This window comes from Opisthocomus hoazin, chromosome 1 (genome assembly GCF_030867145.1).
Source record: "Opisthocomus hoazin isolate bOpiHoa1 chromosome 1, bOpiHoa1.hap1, whole genome shotgun sequence".
Lineage (NCBI taxonomy): Eukaryota > Metazoa > Chordata > Aves > Opisthocomiformes > Opisthocomidae > Opisthocomus > Opisthocomus hoazin.
Genome location: NC_134414.1, coordinates 115,963,396 through 115,981,989, shown reverse-complemented (window position 1 = coordinate 115,981,989; position 18,594 = coordinate 115,963,396). Strand labels below are relative to the sequence as shown.

Here is an 18,594-nt window from a genome sequence, read left to right as displayed (position 1 = left end):
TCGGAAAGCTTCTGGTGATCCATCCTCTAAAACGAGCGTCTGCTGTAGCTTATGCCAGTCTGCAAGTATTGTGACATTGTTACTAAAATTCTGCTACTGGAGGGCATTCATTGTGGGGTTTTCTGTTTTTCTTTTGTTCAGCACTGGTTCACTGAGCTTCCTCCTGTATTAACTTTTGAGCTATCAAGATTTGAGTTTAATCAGGCTTTGGGGAGACCAGAGAAGATACACAACAAATTAGAATTTCCTTCAATTTTGTATCTGGACAGGTACAGTATAATATTATCAACAAAGTCCTAGTACGAATATGAATTAAATCTCATGAGTTTGCTGAAGTTGCTGGTGCATCTTGTGCTCGCTTAAATCACAGTAAATTTATGTTCTAGCTGGACAAGTTATAATTTTCATGTGTCTCATCTGTTTCAGAAAATACACATGGATAACAATTTAAGACCTACTGCTGTTTTGCGCCAAAACCTGCTTACACTTCAGTCTTTAATTTATTGCTAGGTAGTTGTGTACACAGGCAAAATACTCTGAAAATCTCTCTCTGTTTATGAGTCTATTTGGGAAAGAGGGTGACTAGTAATGTATTTCATGGTGATCCAGATAGACTGTGTGAATTGAAGAGGATTCTCAACATCAGTACATGCTGTTTATACGTAGTGGTGAAATGTTTGGTTTTCAGTTAGATGCTGAGTGTTATTTGTGAGTCTAAACAGTGAAACAGGAGTATTGCTACATGGTTGTTACTTAAACCACTCAATTTAGAAGCTTTCTAGTATGTGTTTGTAAGACACATCCATGGTACGAACAGAGCTTTTGGCACTGGGGATAAAGCATGTTCTGGAAGTTGTTGAAGGGGAGGCGTAATGGGGTTACCGTTTTCTTCTTGGTTCTGTTTTGCTGCTTAATGTGTTGTAGGTAGAACAAGGTCCTAGGGAGGGTTAGTATTTATTAGCACTAAACAGCATGGCTGATGGGTACAGACCTCAGTTTCAGTGTTGGAATACTATGGGCTGACAAGTCTTTCTAACTTTTGTGTTTTACAGGTATATGCACAAAAACAGAGAAATAACAAGAATTAAACGGGATGAAATCAAGAGACTCAAAGAGTACCTCACGGTTTTACAGCAGAGATTAGAACGGTACTTTAGATAACTGTTCCCAGTGTAAATGCAAATAATATTATGGCCTACATAGAACAACTCTTTTCAACTATGCACTTTGTGTGTAGTTATTTGCTCTAAATTTCCTTGATGTATCTCTCTTATTTTACCATTTTCCTTGGAAACTGCATATAAGCATGGTAGTTCTGGTGCATGAAACATGCTAGGAAAGGCTTGCTTTATTTAATTGCAGTCAACCAGAAAAAAAATCCTTTTTTCTTTTTTTTTTTTTTTTTTTTTTTTGGTATACGTGAGTCATGGCATTAATACGTTTTATGGTTAACAGATATTTAAGCTATGGTTCTGGTCCTAAACGATTCCCCTTGGTAGATGTCCTGCAGTATGCCTTGGAGTTTGCCTCCAGCAAGCCGGTGTGCACGTCTCCCGTCGATGACCTGGGTGCTAGTGCCCCTGCCAGCGGCACGCTGCCGGCCCAGACATCGCCCAGGTAAGGGCTGCCTCATGCTCTCCCAAGGGGAGAGGCCAGTCATCCTCAGTGCAAAGCTGGCCGCTGAGAGAGAGGGGAGGAAGTTTAACTGCTTTGTTCACCAGATTAATATAGCTAGGCATCTACGAAGCGGTATAGTGTAAAGTTTCTTCCCTCTTCCTAGAAGTATTTTTCAGCATAACAGACGACTTATAATTTTGGTTTATGTATTTAATCTGGCTTTGTCTCATGAGCATCTAAAAATGTCTCAAAGTGGAGAATTACCATTTTCAAACAAAGCACAATTCCATTTACAATTCCAAATAAACACAGTATCAGGTGAGATCACCGCTTCCCAAGTGTGTACAAGAATCTGGGCAGCGTGTATGTGCTGTGGAGCTTCAAGGTTTCTGGTGTACAATTTATCTGTTAATTTTTGCCTGGGAGTTAAGCTCCTTTTCTGCTTTGCTGCTTACCTTTCTGACTGAGACTCTCAGGAACCTAACAGTCTTAAGTACAGACTAGCCAAAGTAACAAGATTATTGGACCTTTATCTGCCTGATATTCTCATTGTTGAAGCTGGTAGTAACTATTAGTAACAGTTAATAAAGTAGGATGTAACTTAGAATAGGTTTTGGCTAGGCGGACAGTTTATAGCAGAGCTTTTTTATATTGCACTTGGAAAGCAGGGTTCTAGGTTCTGGTCCAGTCAAGATGTTTAACTTAGTACTTCGGAGAAACTAAGTAAAGGAGTCTAAAAATCCTTTAAAAGATTTCGAACATCTGGCTGATACAATGCCAACAGAAATCATGATGATTGGTAAGAGAGGACAAACTTTTCAGATACCATTTTTTGCATGAAATGCAGTATTGGAAGTAGTATGCTTTGAACAAAGTCCTATATAGGAAGTTTGTTCTGTAAAAATGCCCTATGACTTTTTTGTCAAGCTGTAGAAGTACAACAGCATGTTATGTGGAGTGACATTGTCAGCTCTTGATGTTCTCAGAACCTTATAAACTGCTGAAGAATCCAAGTTCCTCAGGCTCTATTATGATGCTGCACAAAGTGAAAAAAAATGGCTTACTAGAACTTAGGCTCCTTTATGCATATGATTATATATAGGTGATCTTGATGGGAGGAGAAAAATCTGTAACAGATTTTTATTCTGAATATTCTTCTGCTCTTGTAGAACTCTCCTAAGTTGGCCACTTTGCTTTTAAGTTACAAGACTTGTTTGGAATAAGTATAGATGGTTTGGTGGTAAACTTCCTCTGTGTCATAAATATCAGAGGTCCTTTCACTGTTGATGTTCAGTTATGATGTAGATAGGTGATTGGAAAAAGTAAGTCTGCTAGACAGAAGACATGAAGAAGTTATTAAACACAGAACTTGTATTTATTGGATTTTATGGTCAATGGGCCATAAGGCAAGCTGCTGCAATTTTTCTCTCTGCAGTTTGGCAGTAAATGTTTAAAACCACAGCAATTGCTTGTATGACGTTATTTGAATGTATTGAATAGCATTTCAAGTAAAGCAAACTGTGGCTTGACCGATCCAATTCCTTTATCGTTGGTAAGGACAACCAGAATTGTTATTGTACTAACATGTAATACACCACGAAGTTTTCAGAAGTTACATAGTAACTCCATCCTGATGCTGGAGGTACCTTTGCTGGATTGTACTGTAGGAAATTATTACCTTTAAAATCCTGTTTTCAGATGAAAAGCTTATTTTTGTGGCATAGCTTTTAGTTTGTGTACATGATGATTCAATTTCCGTATTTCGTGTTTTGAATGAATGCAGCACAATAGAGCAGCAGGGGCCTTCATCTTCAGATGTTCCAAGCACATCTCCTGTACAAAGATCAGTAATACATAAACCGTTCACACAATCGCGAATTCCTCCTGATCTGCCAATGCACCCGGCGCCAAGGCACATCACCGAGGAAGAGCTGTCTGTCCTAGAAGGCTGTTTACATCGCTGGAGGACTGAAGTAGAGAACGACACTAGAGGTGATGCCACAGGGTGGAGAATGCCTTTGCCGTTGGAAAGGATTTGTGGAAGTGGGGGAAATCGCCTTAATGTCCACGTGTGTGCTGAGTTGCTTGTTTCATACTTCCAAACTTCTCTAGCACGTAGGAAGGGAAGTCAGTTAGAGATTGTAGTAGACTGGGTGTATATGAACTGGGCATATAAACTGGTATGCAAACTGGGCGTTGGGTGAAGCGTACACGGATGTTTCAATGCAGGTTTCTGTGTGCGTGGTGTTGGGGGGAGTATGGTGAAACAGAGGTGGGATCCAGACCGAAGAATGTCTCTGCAGATGTGTTTGAGCTGTCAGTGTGATAGTGGCTGGGTCCATGCTGTGACTTGCGCTCTTCAGGGGATTTCAGGGTAGAGTGACCCCTTCCGTAAGGGAAAATTCAGCAAATTTCTGAGCCAAGGGCTTTTTGGAGTGGGTAGAGCTTAGGCCTGTTCTGTTGCTCTGGGGGAGACAGGGGAAGCAGTTGTTTCATCAGGGGTGGGCTTGGTTGAGCTCTAGGAAATGAGCACTGGCGTATCACGAATCACTTTGCTTTATCATCCGAGGAGATTTAGTGTTTGGCGTGTAAGTAGATAAACATACACCGAATGTGAAACATGCCCTTGTTTGAGCCTTTAATGAAAAAAAATGAAGTCGTAGCCATGTGCAATTATGCAGCCTCATGGAAGAGAGCCTCTCTTCTTATTTTTCTTTCAGATTTACAAGAAAGCATATCTAGAATACATCGGACAATTGAGTTGATGTACTCTGACAAAACAATGGTCCAAGTAAGTACAATTTCAGCATGAGATGATTCAAAATAGATTCTTTTTGTCACTTTATTGAGGTTCTTAGAAGCTTGAAAATAGAGCAAGTATGCAACAATTGCATATAATGGTTTGAGAAATTTCGTTGGAAAGTCATAATAGGTTTTGCAAATCTTTTAATTATGCACAGGCAGGTGAAAGACAGTATTAAGATATTTTACAGGTGACATAAGACAGGTGTAACATATGACATACTTAAGTTTAAGCAACTCTGTGATGAGAAGCTCAAATATGTTGTATCTCTGATCCGCTTCTTTGACTTGAATGCAGAACTTCAGTTTTGTATAACACAATAAAGTCTTCTCACTCTTATTTGGCCATATTGCTCGGTCACCTTGTCTTTTAAGGTGGCAAAGCATTATACACAAGACATTATACTTCAATGCTTATTGCTATTGTGTGTTGCTGCTGCTATACTAACACTTGGAAATTCAAGGCTGCTGATTTTAATTTGTTGTTAACAATGCCAGTGGGGGGGGGTGGTGGTGTTTTGTGTTTTGTTGGGTTTCTTAAAACTCTGTCTAGATTTAGTATCAGTCACGACCTTGACTATTAGTGTAAGCTGCCTTTTAGGGAGATTCTTATGCTCTGTAATTGAACAGCATTTTTAGAATGCTTTACTATGGAGTCATGGCTTCTCTGGTATTTCTTATGTTCACATACCCATGTTTGCTCACTTTGACAGGTTTTAAGGTTAAGGATTACTTCCTCTGTTACTTTCTGTTAGCAAAAAGAACTATTTTCCTTCCAAGAAAGATCTGTTCAGCTTATAGTTTTCCTTGAGGTACGTTTTTGTTTTGTACATGGTTTGTAATAGTTTGTGGCAGCTGAACTCTGATGTTAAGGACTTCAGGCAGACTTGCCTAGGTGGCTTTCTTCAAGCTTGCTACTGGCAGGTGTTTTTTTCCTTAATATTTGTGTTATAGCAGGAAGGTTACAGGCTACATGTCATGTAACAGTAAAATTAAGTAATTTGGTCTCCCATCCAAATAGCCTACCTTTGTTAGCTTATGTGTTGTAAGAGGAAATACCTCCGGATGGCGAAGATACTAGTCAGCAATCATTACAATGGAAAAAGGAGATTACGTAGTAAAACACTTTGTCCTAGTATGGGTCTGCAAATGTAGACTAGATTTTTTGTTTGTTTTTGTTTTGAAATGGAATTCCAGAAGCAGGAGGATGAAGATGGTGTGTAGATTTGTAGAGAAGGGGGTTCGTGTGCCATGCCTGAAAGCAGCGGTGTGTATTAAATGATTGTTACGGAACAAGTACGTACTGAACCCATCTGAAATCACAGACTGGGAGGGGAGGCTGTCCTTCTGCAGCCCAGCTGGTTTTGTCCCTGTGTGTATTTTGACACCACAGGAGGAGCACAGGTGTGTGTGGCTGTCTAGTTTCCCCTGCCTACCTCTGCACCTGGGCGTTTGGATAGCTTAGTGTTGCCCTGTTCTCTGGGAGCAGTTTCACAGCAGTGATTTTCTCCTCTGAGTGATACAATTGCAGGGCTGAAAGCTTTTCTCTTGTGAGTTGATAAGGTCTGGGCACATAAAACTACGGGGGTTTTTTTGTTTTGTTTGTTTTAAGGAAAACTTACTGGATTTACAGGATACTTCCTAGTGTTTGTATGAACTATTTAAGAAGCTCTTCATCTTCTCTTTGGGTCCTCTTTGATTCCAAGGAAACTGCAGTTGTCCATAAAACCCTTGTCAAATTGGAATATATTTCATGTGACAAAGATTCGTATTTTGTCTTATCCTCCTGAATGAATAGATTTCATCAGCTGCTTATTTGATTATTTCCTTCCTTCTGTGAACTTGCTGTGGGGAAACGACACACTTGTTTTCCCTGTGGGAATTCATCTTTGATATATCAGCTTTGATACATCTGTTACGTAGTTACATGTGACGAGGTTGCTGAAGCTCCATGTCTGTTTCATGAGTAGTAAGTGTAAACTAAGAAGCTTAATGCCAGCTATTTACTTGTTGTGTTGCCCTGTACTGTTAATTACTGTTGATGTAATGGCTTATTGCAAGAGACACCAGTCAGCACTGAACTCGCCTGTCCCGCAGTCACAGACGTCTGTGGTGAACCTTCCTGGAAGCTCAGTGTGGACAACTGACAGCCAGTCCTCCAGAGCTGCAGGAAAGGATAAAGGCCCTCAAGCTGACCCAGTTAGCATGGTTTTAAGTAAAATAATTTAAATTTACCTGGGATTTTAATGCCCTATTTTAGGGTGAGATAATTTTACTGTCGAAGTCTAAAGAGACTTCACTTACTTTTTTTTTGTTGTTGTTGTTAAATCAGGATATGCATATATTTATGTGCGTGTGCATGGGCTTGCAGTCATTTTAAGAAGGCTTTCACACTGGTTTGATAACAGATGTTAAAAACCCCAGAGCATTCAGATTTAAGGACTTGCTAGGATTTCTTCTGTGTATACTTTTTGTGTTTGGGAGATCTACAGTACGGTTTGGTCTCTGGGATGACAGACTGTTTGATTCCAGCTGCTGTGCAGTCAGTCAGCTTTGCAGATGACACGGGGTTGTAAAACGTCCAGCACTTGCATATAGCCTGGAAGAGGATGATCAAGTTAAAAATAACTTCAATGAGTTTCTGAAGTTATAGTTAATATGTATTTATAGTTACTGAGTATTGTGGTGCTCGGATGATATCTGCAACAAATATTTAGAACACCTTATGTTAAATAGACCATTTATCTACAGTCCAGACTGTGACACCAGTAGAAGACAGTTTCTGGTTTTTCATCCTAGCTAAGCTGTTGTCATTCAGGCGTACTGTGCATAGCAGGAAAATCAGTATTCCCTTTTAAGTTGCCTGTGCTGTTTCAGCAGGATAAAATGAGCTGATCACTAGGATGCTTTTAAACGACTTGTAAGTAAGGAAGCAGTCATTCATTCTGCTTCTCTCTTCCCCCTTCAGATTTCCAACTCCTTGCGTAGAATCTAGGTTTTCCATTCCTCATACTTGTCAGTGAACACGTGTAACCTGGGATACTTTTTACATTGGTCCTAGAAACTGGTATCTGCTTTCTCTGCCTCAGGAGGAGGAGAGGACCTCTTCATGTGTTCCATCCTTCTCTTAGCAGTGCTTTTACTGATATGTTCAAAATACTGGAAAATGGTTGTATTCCTATTCTTCTGTAAGAAGAATACCGTTGGGTAATGGAAGTATTCAACTCCCAGGTATTCCTTTAAACAAACTCTCTTACTGGCACAGAGAAAGCGCAGAGTTTATCACCTTGAGTTTGTGCCTTTCCAGACTTCAGGACAAATTTACCAGTTTAGAACTGGAGCAATTCATAGCCACTCAAGGTTGATGTATTTGAGGTTTTCTTGTAAATAAAGGAAAGCAGAAATATTAAGAAGTCAAGAAAAGAGGATGCCTAGCAGTAAAAACAGAAGAGTAGATATTTATGCTATAGACTCAGTGATGTTTTTAAGATCTCTGAACTATTTTGCTTACCACTACTGGTTATAAAAGTCCTTTCGCTTAGTGGGTTGCTAGTTTTACCTTTTTGTTTTTCGGTGTTGTGTTTTGATCCTGTTTAACTTTGTGTTACTCTTATTTAATGTAGCTATTATTTCTGTCAGGTAGTAGAAACTAAATGCTGGCAAGGACAGTTTGACATTTGGGGTTTTTGTTCTTTTGTTTTTTCTTTTTTAAGGTTCCTTATAGGTTGCATGCTGTGCTAGTTCATGAAGGTCAAGCTAATGCAGGACACTACTGGGCATATATTTATGACCACCACCAGAACAGATGGATGAAATACAATGATATTTCTGTGACAAAGTCAACTTGGGAAGAGTTGGAACGGGACTCTTTTGGTGGTTACAGGAATGCCAGTGCATATTGTTTAATGTATATCAATGATAAGGAACAATACTTGATACAAGGTAATGTTATGGATATGTTTTCTGCATGATATAGAAAAGCCGAATATATTGCTGAAGCAAGCTTCATTCACGTGGATTTCCAGATTTTTTTAAATGTTTTTAATAATTATTGAAAGTTCTATTTATGCTCATAACTGTTAGTCAGATTGTTTTTGTGGGTGGAACAGTTGCTCTTTGCTTTTACGTTAGTAAAGATAATGCCAGTGTTTCAGCATTATTAAGAGAGCAAAATAAACTAAGTTTGCTAATTCATAAACTTTTTTAAGTTTAATTCATAAATTTTGGAGATGTGATCTCTCTGAGGATTAGCACAGAAATACGGAAATACAGAAATGACCCTCTTGACACTAAAATCCTCATGTAGCTTTTTTTTTTTCATAAGCTTCAGAACTCTTATGAACTTTACTGGAGCGTGGAAAGTTGAAGCTTTATGCAGTGTATTGAAATGTGAATAACTCAGCCCTACCAACCACGCGTTAGACCAAAGTAATACATGGATTGGGAAATTTTTTTTTTTTCAGGTTATGTAGTAGTGTGTGACTATAAGGCTTGCATGTAAGCGATTGGAGAGAGGGCAAAGATCCCTTAGCATGAGTTTTGTGGGACCTGATAATGGTGCATGGGGAACTGACTGTGAAAATGGCTAGAGCTTCAATAACAGGTGGTGGAAAATTTTCATGTTCCTGTTTTTTCATGGGGCACAAAGCTAGAGTGTGCACTTGTTCAGTTTCTAAATGAGAACCGATACTAACCTTGACATTTCTAGATTGCTGTGTTAGTAGTGGATTTATAGCCCTAGGGCTTATAGGCTCCATAGAGTGGCTGTGCCACTCTGATTAAGGCTGAGGCCTGCTTGCTGGGGCCAGTTACAGCTGATGGAACCCCCAGGATCTGGTATGCTCTCGCAGACACCATTTTCAAAGTAAAAAGGAAGGCTGTTTCATGTAGTTGGTGTTCTTATCAGTTGACTTCCCAAATTGCTGTAGGCCCACTTTCCTTCCCCTTTTCTGCTGGAAGGTTGAGTTGTGTGCAGCTCCATGTGGCAGTAATGCAGTTGAGCTATGGTGGGTTTTTGTGATTTCTCTTTTCTGAATGCTCACAATCATCACGTGCTCATGGCCCCAAAGGCTCATCTTTCAAAATGGCAATGATCTGACAGTGTCTTAGAGCGTCTAATCCAAAGATGGGAAGAGCAGTAGCCATGTGTCTCAGTAGCAGAGCAGTGCCCAACAGATAATAAAACCAGTCGAAAGTAACACAACTTTGGGGTTTTGGTGCTGTACTGTATGTTTCCGGTAATTTACCTGAGGAAACTTGTTGAACATACTTTCTTTTTCCATATTCTTTCTTTTTCTGAAATTTGTCTTTCATGTTGCTGCAGAGGAGTTAAACAAAGAAACGGGGCAGATCCTTGTTGGAATGGACACGTTACCTTCTGATCTAAGGGATTATGTCAAGGAAGACAACAAACGTTTTGAAAAAGAACTCGAAGAATGGGATGCAGAACTTGCTCAGAAGGCACAGCAGGAGAAGTTATTATCTCAGATACCTAGGGCACCAGCGCCCTCACCTGCTCCAGGTTAGCTTCTACCTGTTTGTAAAAGGAGTAGAGCTAAAAGTTGCTGGGTTTTGTATATATTGTTTTGCAGCTTAAGAAAGGAAGAAAAAGTTAGTTTGTGTAGTCTTGAATTGTAACTATTTACTTGGCCAAGGTAACTGCACTTGAAGTTTAGTCTGTTGGGATTTTTTTTCTTTTTTTTTTTTATTTATAGAAAAAAGTTATTTGCTGGTTCTTCTGCCTTTTCCTTCCCAGTAGTGCTTAGCTTTTACAAATTTTTTTTTTCCATAGTAATTTTGGGCTTTTAAGATATGTAACTGTCCTGGTTTTGGTTAAAACAGAATCTATTATCTTTTAGTGAATCTTCTTACACCTAAGTTCTTCTAAGTAACTGCATTTTTCTGAAGCTGGCGGCATATTTTACAGACAGTGTCCGCTGCAAAGCTGATAACACCTAATGTTTGTAGTTACACTGAGGTAATGGTAGGAAAGGAATGCAGAAAAAGGCCCCTGTTTACAATTATCAGCTCCGTTATCCCCCATTAACAGGTCTCACCAGTCTGTTTTGAGAATATATTAGTCCATAAGTGATGTATATTCTTCCATTCAGAGTGATTGAGTAAAGACATGCCTTCTTATCTTAAATTAGTACAGAATTTAGATTTGAAGAGAAGAATAATTTATTTGGTGTGATGTTTTGCATAGAGTTAGCAATAGTACAGCCCACTTAAGAAATTATGTAAAAACAATGGTGTTAAAACTGTGGAAAAGGCTCTGAACAGTAACAGTGAAGCCAATGCTATTAAGAATCTAGCTAACACAGACTACTGGCAGTCTGGCTATAAAACATATGCCTTCTTTGACACAGAAAAACCTATCAGCTTTTAGGTTACATCCACCTTTTGCTCCATTGCAGAAGGCTGTATGTACATTATGTGAAAGATGACCTGATGGGTTTGTGTAGTGAGACTGCTGACAAGATGTTCTCATGCTTGTATTTGGGGACTTTATCAATGCTTATAAATATCTCAAGGGTGGGTGCCAGGAGGATGGGGCCAGACTCTTTTCAGTGGTGGCCAGCGACAGGACAAGGGGTAACGGGCACAAACTGAAGCATAGGGAAGTTCTGTCTGAACATGAGGAAGAACTTCTTCACTCTGAGGGTGACAGAGCACTGGAACAGGCTGCTCAGGGAGGCTGTGGATTCTCCCTCTCTGGAGATATTCAAGACCCACCTGGACGCAGTCCTGTGGAGCCTGCTGTAGGTGACCCTGCTTTGGCAGGGGGGTTGGACTAGATGACCCACAGAGGTCCCTTCCAAACCCTACCATTCTGTGATTCTGTATTTGAGTCATTAAGACTGAGCATGTATTTCTCATAACGATCTATGACTATAAACTGAATGTATAAAGTGCAGTGATTTAATGACTTTTCTCTTTCTGCAAACTCTGTGGAGAGTGGCTTCATCTTCTATATATTTTGACTTCACAGACACTTTGAAACTGGTTTTAGTTCTTCTGTTAGTAATGGAAAGTACTAAATGAGTGTTCTGTTTATCTGCCAGAATTTGCTTTCATCATGTAAGGAGTATAAGACACTATTTATCCTAATCATTTTTATTGTCCTCAAGTATGGGAGACGGAGATTTACCTGAAGTCAGAAGAATATAATGTGTTGATTATTTTGTGAAGTAAAAATACATCTGGCACTCAAGTGGCTGTAGTTCCTTCCATATATTGGGTCTGTATGCCACAGAAAGTCCAAGCAGAATCTCATTTTTTGTTCTCAGTCATCCCCCGTATGACTGATGAACACCGCTCACTCAAGAGCCTCAATTGGTCTATAGACAGGACAAGTCTGTTGTTCCTAATGTAAAACGTGGGTCCATTTATATGAAAGTGTTCAAGATTACTGGAGACAGACTGGTGTAAAGTTGTTTTTGTGAATGGTGTGACCTGCCCTGCATTTTCTGTGTGGGTTACCTTATCTATAAGACAGTGATCCAAATAAAACTAATAAATTCAGAATTCATGCTTATGTTAACACAAAAAAATTTTATTTTATTTCTGTCACTAAGTTCAAGCAGGAGAACCAGAATATTTAGAGCAGCCATCAAGAACTGATCTTTCAAAGCACTTAAAAGAAGATTCTGTACAAGCAATCAATAAAGCTTTAGCTGAACAAGAAGATAGAGGTCCAGAAGCTATAATGGATATGGTGAGGTTATTTTGAAGCTTGAAATACTTCGTTTTTGCTTTTATTTTGCAAATGGGAACGATACAATAGCTGAGAAAAGGGGGTGTGTGTGGAAACTTTGAACTGAAAACTGCTGTTTCCTCAGGGACTGTCCAACACTAAAGTCCATCCAGAAAGTTTGTGCTACAGTAATGGGTGTAGTAGAAGAAAAATACTAAGATAGATGTCTTCTATGTGATTAAAGTACTTGTCAGGAGTACAGCATATTGTTCAAATAGCAATCGTGTTTGTGCCCACCATCTCTTCAAAATGTTAGGCAGCTCCATTTATTTTTGAGGACTAAACATTGACGTTCCATGTAAAAAACTTGGAAAATACTGCTTCAAACATTCAGGTTTTTATCTGAAAGATATAAGCTTATAACTGAATTCCCTTGAAAGACCTACGGAAGTTAAAGTAGTTTTTAAAATAAGGGTTTTTTCAACAGCATTCTGTGGCTTTAATGCAAATTCACAAATTGATGAAAATTATTTTTTTGATTCATCAGATGCATATATTGACTTAAAATGGTTGTAGGAATTAGTGCTGAGTGATGTAGTTTTCACTTCATAATTTCCAGTTCCTCTTAGTATTTGTTCTAACTGGTTCATGAGTTATTAATGAAACTAATATTTAGCAGGATTTGTTTTTTTCAGCAAATATTTTTTTGCTTCCCTGTAAGTATATAGATAAATGACCAATGTATTTGCCACAAAAGCAAGTGCCTTGAAAGTAATACATGCATCTGTCTTGGAACTGTATCCGTAAGGATAAAACATACGAAATGTACAGTATAGCTTCCTTAGGCACCCCTAGTAACTGCTAGAGATACGAACAGTTTAGATCTGTGCAAAACTTGAAGCATGCTCCCTGAATTCGGGTACGAATCCTTATTAAAAACAATCTAGCCCCAGATGTCTTTTGAGGCCAGCGGGAAAGTCCTCTTAAAGCCTTTGAAAATGACGTGACAACTTGTTGACTGTTACACCTGAGGTGTTTTCCATCCCTCTCTCCTGTAGCATCAGGTGCGCAGAGAAGCACACTTTCTCTGCTAAGCTGAAATCAAAGCCGACAGGGAAACTAATCCGACCCTGGATGAAGAGATGCTCTGCCACTAAGGCTTTAGGCTACTGCATATCTCACTTTTCTGAGTTCTCAGAATACACAACAGCTTAGGGGGAGTCTGTTTAATACGAGTCACCTCCAACTGAAGGGGTAGCTATGAAGCTACCAAACCCATGGTAAAACATTTTGCATGATGCTGTCCTCTTTCTAGGGTCTGTGGGCATCCATCCTGGTGGGACATGGGAGAATCTTAGAGACTTGATTCCATGGATCAAGTGTTTTAGTTTAGGCTGATGACACTTTGCACAGTCATCAGCCTTAAGACTTCACAAGACATTGGTTGAGGAGCCACATGGGGAGCATCATGATAGGCTCAATGAGACATACGCAAGTCATCTTATTCCAATATTTTCACTGCATTCTTCTGCAACAAGGTTGATGGCTCTTTAAAAATAAAAGCAAAAAAATCCCAAACCATGCAAGCTCTTTTATTTAGAAAAAAATGTATCTCAGCCGTTAGGATCTAAAGCCAATTTCTAGCTCATCTGAAAGGTGCTCTGTTAATGTTTAAAAACTGCGCTCTGTATACCCAAATTCAGCTTACGTAGAATTGTGCTTCCTTCCCAGTGTATTATTATGCTTTTTAATTATTCTGCTTCCATATACATTCTGACATGCAGGCATATATTCCTTTGCTCCGCTTTGTTTGTCCATTTTAAAAGAAGGAAAGCAAACATCAGAACATGTAACAGACAGGATTGTAGGTTAGTCACCACATGATCATTTGTGTCCATTTTCTACCCTTTTGTCCTTTTATTCTACCTTATGATTGCACAGTCTTCCTTTGTATTTATGCAGTGCTGGGTGTAAGTAGATACTATGTGTATTTCTGGAATCTTTGTTAAAAAAATGAGATTATTGTAATAGTTGCAGAACAAGTAACACGGTAGTCTCCGATTGCTTAGATTAGAGTCAAGGTTTAAGTTCTACATATGTTGTAAACTGGCTGTTATACAATGATAGTCAATAGCAGCTGACATTTGTCTCCATTGTTGTTTGAAACTTACTTGGACATAGCAAGAATTTCAGTGACTAGCATAATCTTCCCCTGATTTTCTGTCTAATTATTCTTCTAAAAAAATAAACCTGTTGAATGTAGTGTACCTTTTAAGGATTCTTTCAAAAATCCTGCTAGAGGCTTCTTTGAAATGATGAAATCCTTTTAATAATTATGGCTTAATTTTAAAATGTGCTGCTTAAAAATGGTGAAACTAAGTAATTAGAGAATATAAGTGATATTTATATTTTTTCAGAACTTCAGCAGTGCACATCACTTTACTTGATCAGCCTGTCAGTTTGCGTCTGTCTGTAATTTTCTTTTATTTTTTTCCCCTACACACATACTGATAATGATTTTCTTCTGCAGAGCTCTGATAATGCCCCAGCTCAATCAGCTCCTAACCAGCGAGTTGTAGAGGTGGCGATTCCTGATGTAGGGACTTTTGTGATTGAGTCAGAGGAGGGGGGTTATGATGATGAGGTACATCTGATTGCAATTGTGTGCACCGCTCCTCCTCGGTGCTTTCTTGTGCTGCCTGATGAGAACTTTTGGCATGTTTGCACATCATGACACCTAACAGGTTTCTGCAAAACTAAATGCTTAGCGATTTGTAACCTTAACTATGTCTTAATTTGTAACGAAGTGTGAAAGGAATGCACTAGCTACTCTAGTTGGGCACGCTTTGCATGGTACTGTTCACACTGGAGGTGCATTTGTTTTTTTAGCTGTGGGATTTGAATGTTTGTGTTAGGCCAGATAGCCTTTGAAATGCTGCTGATAGACTGTAGACTACTGCATTATTTAAAAAAATACCAGGATAGTGAGTGATGTTCTTAATGTTTGTGCTTTCTTGTCAGTCCAATAAAGCTGATGTTCAAGTCTGGTGCCTTATTTGCCAGGGTTAAGCTTTTCGGACTTCAGGGGTCAAATTATCCATGGAAATAACGTGAAACTGATACAGCTGGTGGAGTTGACTCTTGCAAAGCTTAAGAAAAAAAAATTAATTTCTCCCAATTGAGACCAAGAGTGGTGTGTGTACCTAGCACTACTTGAGGAGCAAATGTGAGCCCCGTGTTATCCCAGTGGATGTAATTTTCTGCTGCACTGTTTTAGCAGCAGAAAGCAGCGCTGTCAGGTGATCAAAAGTGTCCTGCCTTGACACTACTTATTCCATGTTTGTTTTTGTTGGGGATAGCATTGGTGCAGCCCATATTCTCTGGTGGCTGAGCAGATGTTCTTGGTGGACTCTGGGGAGCTTTTGCTTCCTGGGGCCACTGGATATTTCAGGTCAGTCTGCCCTGTAATTGTCATCAGTTGTAACTGGGAGTATGGGATGGGGAATACAATTATTTAATTGACATTGCCATACTGAGTTTGGCTTCTCACAGATGTGTAGTCTCCTCCTTTAAAGACGTGAAGATTTAGCCTCACCTAATGACCTGCTTTTTGGTTTTTTTTCTTTTTTTCACTGTTGTCCCCATGCCATTGTATTTCTAGAAGACGATAGCTTTCTTCCCTATTTCCCTGTTCCTTTTTTAAGTGTACTCAGGTTTTTTTTAATGTTATTCTTATGTGTAGGAAACTCTTCTGGAGAGTTTAGGGTTCTTCATCTTCTGTTCTTAAGGGCCAGCTTTTGTTGCTGTGCCAGAGGGAGGGAGGGAGTGTTTCTCTTTGCTCGCAGATAATAAAGAGGAAAGGCCTTTCTGAGTAACCTAGATGTATCAAATTATCTGTATATAACTGATGTGAATAGCTGTGAAATGTGTGTCTTATGTCTGGCTTTGTATTTGTTAAATGTTTTGAGTTTAGAAGAATTTGTCTGCAAGTGCTTCAGCGACTAGTTGTATTTCCAGCAATGGATCCCTTAATTTGATGCTGAAACATGTATAAAATGCAGGCAGTGTAGTTCAGTATGTTTTTAGTATAGTGTATATAAAGTGTGATTGGGTGATTTTTGTACTTGAAACTTTTTTTTAAATCTTTCGGTGGCCATAAGTAGCACTCATTCAATATGCAGTTTCTGAAGGATACTAATGCTGAATGATGCATGTTCCCTTCCTGAGAAGTTTTGACTGTGTAACTTTTAAATTGTCTTTGACACAGTTCTTTAATTTTTTTGTGAGCTTCCTTTAATCATATATTGTTACAGTAAAAATATATAGACATACCATGACTGATTTGCAGAATATGCACACCAGATCTATATTGAAGATTTCAATGCCATTTCAATGTATGCATGCATTAAGTTGCTTCTTATCTTGCATGAGACTAAAAGCATATGGAATTTGGTCATTAAAATATTAATCATTCAAAACTTTTACCTTAAATCCCTTGTGGCAGGTCATGCTGACCCCGAACATGCAAGGTATTATCATGGCTATAGGTAAAGCCAGGAATGTTTATGACAGGTGTGGGCCAGAAGCAGGGTTCTTTAAGGTACAACTAACATTTTCAACTTTTTCTCCTCTGACGTTTCTTGTTAGATATGCCTTCTCCCTCTACCCTTTGATGCGTATTAAGACTGTTCCAGCCTTTATACATACTCTTCTATGATATCAGTTCTCCATTTAGATATTTCTCACTTCAAAAATAGACAGCTATTTCCTGTTGATTCAGCAGTATACTACCTTGATATCAGTAGCTTATATACCTTTCTGCATTTTACCTTTCTAATAATAGTAGCAAGTAACATGAAACCTAGATGTATAATCAGTAAGAATATGTTTTTTTTTCCCCTGTTAATAACAAAAAAACATGCCTTCGCTAGAGTGTTTGAGACATCAGTTTTTTCACCCAGGGACATCAGTGTTCAGTCATTTGTTGCTTATTTCAAGGAGTTGTTCTTGTTTTGTACTCCTTAAAAATATTTTTAGTAAACCCAAATTGCTTTGTTTTGCGTAACTGCATAGATGATATGATAGTATTTGTTTATGCAGTGGGAACAAGACATTAGGCTTTTTGTGGTTATTAGTTTTCACAGTGATACCAGATTTAAAAATGTGTTAGTTGTCTTAAGTACACAAACTTCTGAACATTTTTAGCTCACGATCTTCTGAATTTTCAGGGTATTAGAAGGGGAATTACTCTGACATGACGCAAAATCCTCTCAGATGTGACTTGGAGGGGAGGAAGAAGTTTCTTGCTTGTTGTTGAGTAGCAGTCTGTTTTCTTTTTGTTATGGTGTAGTTGTGCTAGAAGAAATTGCAAAAAAAAATCCCCAAAGAAACAAAACCCCCCAAACAAACAACAACCAGCCAAACAAAAACCAAACATACACACTTCCAACAAAAATTCTCATTCCTTGGTAAGCAAGTTGAAATCTCATGGGTTGGTTTGTTTGTCTGTGTGGGGTTTTGTGATTGATACTTAGAGAAGTGTTTTGACCATAACATGTGTTTGCAGGGCTGTCTCTGTTAACTGTGCCTGCTCTCAGGGAGCAGAGAGACACCTGCCACAGCCTCTCTTTAGTGAAATCTTAATGAAAACATGTCAATCTTTTTTATTTTTTTTAAGGTGAAAAAATGCTAATTTGATCAAATGAAACTCTTTACCAGAAAGGTTACACTGCATTACTTTTTTTTTAATATGAAGGGTGTTCTGGTGATTTTAAAACAGAAATGCAGTTCAAAATAAAATGAGGTTTAGTGCATCGGAGTTATCAAGACAATGCTCAGCTGAAATGTTTTTAGGTCTTTAATTTTGAATGCTTTAACTTTGTCACTTCACGAGGCACAGAATTTGCCTTTGAGAAAATGTTCTGACACTAAATGTTTGGAAAGTAAAAAAGTTTCTTTACTCATTTTCCGTTTGCAATAACTTAGATGAGGTGGAACATGCTTCCATTTTGAGGAGTACCTTAGTATGAACAGAAGCAAATACAGTGGTCCTACTTAGTAACAAAATTCCTATTTTGAAACAGCAGATGAAATCTCATGTTACCTCATAAATTTATTATAAAAGCCTCTGTGATATTTTTATTACTGTTATACTCTGGGTTTCTTTATGTGTTTGTTTTTTATAAAGTGAGTTTTTATAGAGAATTGTGGTTTTTTTCAATGATGGATTTGTTTTAGTGTAACCCAGGTAAAGCCCATTTGATGCGGGCTGTTGTTACTGTCACTCCCCTTTCAGATCCCAGGCTTGAGACGTGACTAACACAAACCCATTAAGATATGTCTTGATCAATGACCTCTTCCAATCATCCTTTTTTAAACTTTCTAGACAATTCGTTGTATACTGATTGCCTTAAGATCTTTTATATAACATTATCGATGAGGAAATGAAAGCATGTAATACTTTTTTCTACTTCTACTCT

At 38.6% G+C, this 18,594-nt stretch overlaps 1 protein-coding gene across 3 annotated transcripts in view; it reads left to right on the top strand.

Annotated features, from left to right (window-relative positions):
• Nucleotides 1-18,594, top strand: part of USP25 (ubiquitin specific peptidase 25) — a 95,449-nt gene that overhangs the window by 64,950 nt on the left and 11,905 nt on the right. For 2 of the 3 annotated variants that reach the window (XM_075433707.1, XM_075433715.1), the window contains exons 11-20: nucleotides 142-269; nucleotides 1,053-1,148; nucleotides 1,456-1,617; nucleotides 3,401-3,609; nucleotides 4,338-4,408; nucleotides 8,133-8,361; nucleotides 9,743-9,940; nucleotides 11,997-12,136; nucleotides 14,646-14,759; nucleotides 16,620-16,715. In XM_075433707.1, the coding sequence (XP_075289822.1) occupies nucleotides 142-269; nucleotides 1,053-1,148; nucleotides 1,456-1,617; nucleotides 3,401-3,609; nucleotides 4,338-4,408; nucleotides 8,133-8,361; nucleotides 9,743-9,940; nucleotides 11,997-12,136; nucleotides 14,646-14,759; nucleotides 16,620-16,715 (1,443 nt within the window). The remainder of the gene's footprint in view (nucleotides 1-141; nucleotides 270-1,052; nucleotides 1,149-1,455; nucleotides 1,618-3,400; nucleotides 3,610-4,337; nucleotides 4,409-8,132; nucleotides 8,362-9,742; nucleotides 9,941-11,996; nucleotides 12,137-14,645; nucleotides 14,760-16,619; nucleotides 16,716-18,594) is intronic. The other variant, XM_075433721.1, reaches the window with a different exon arrangement.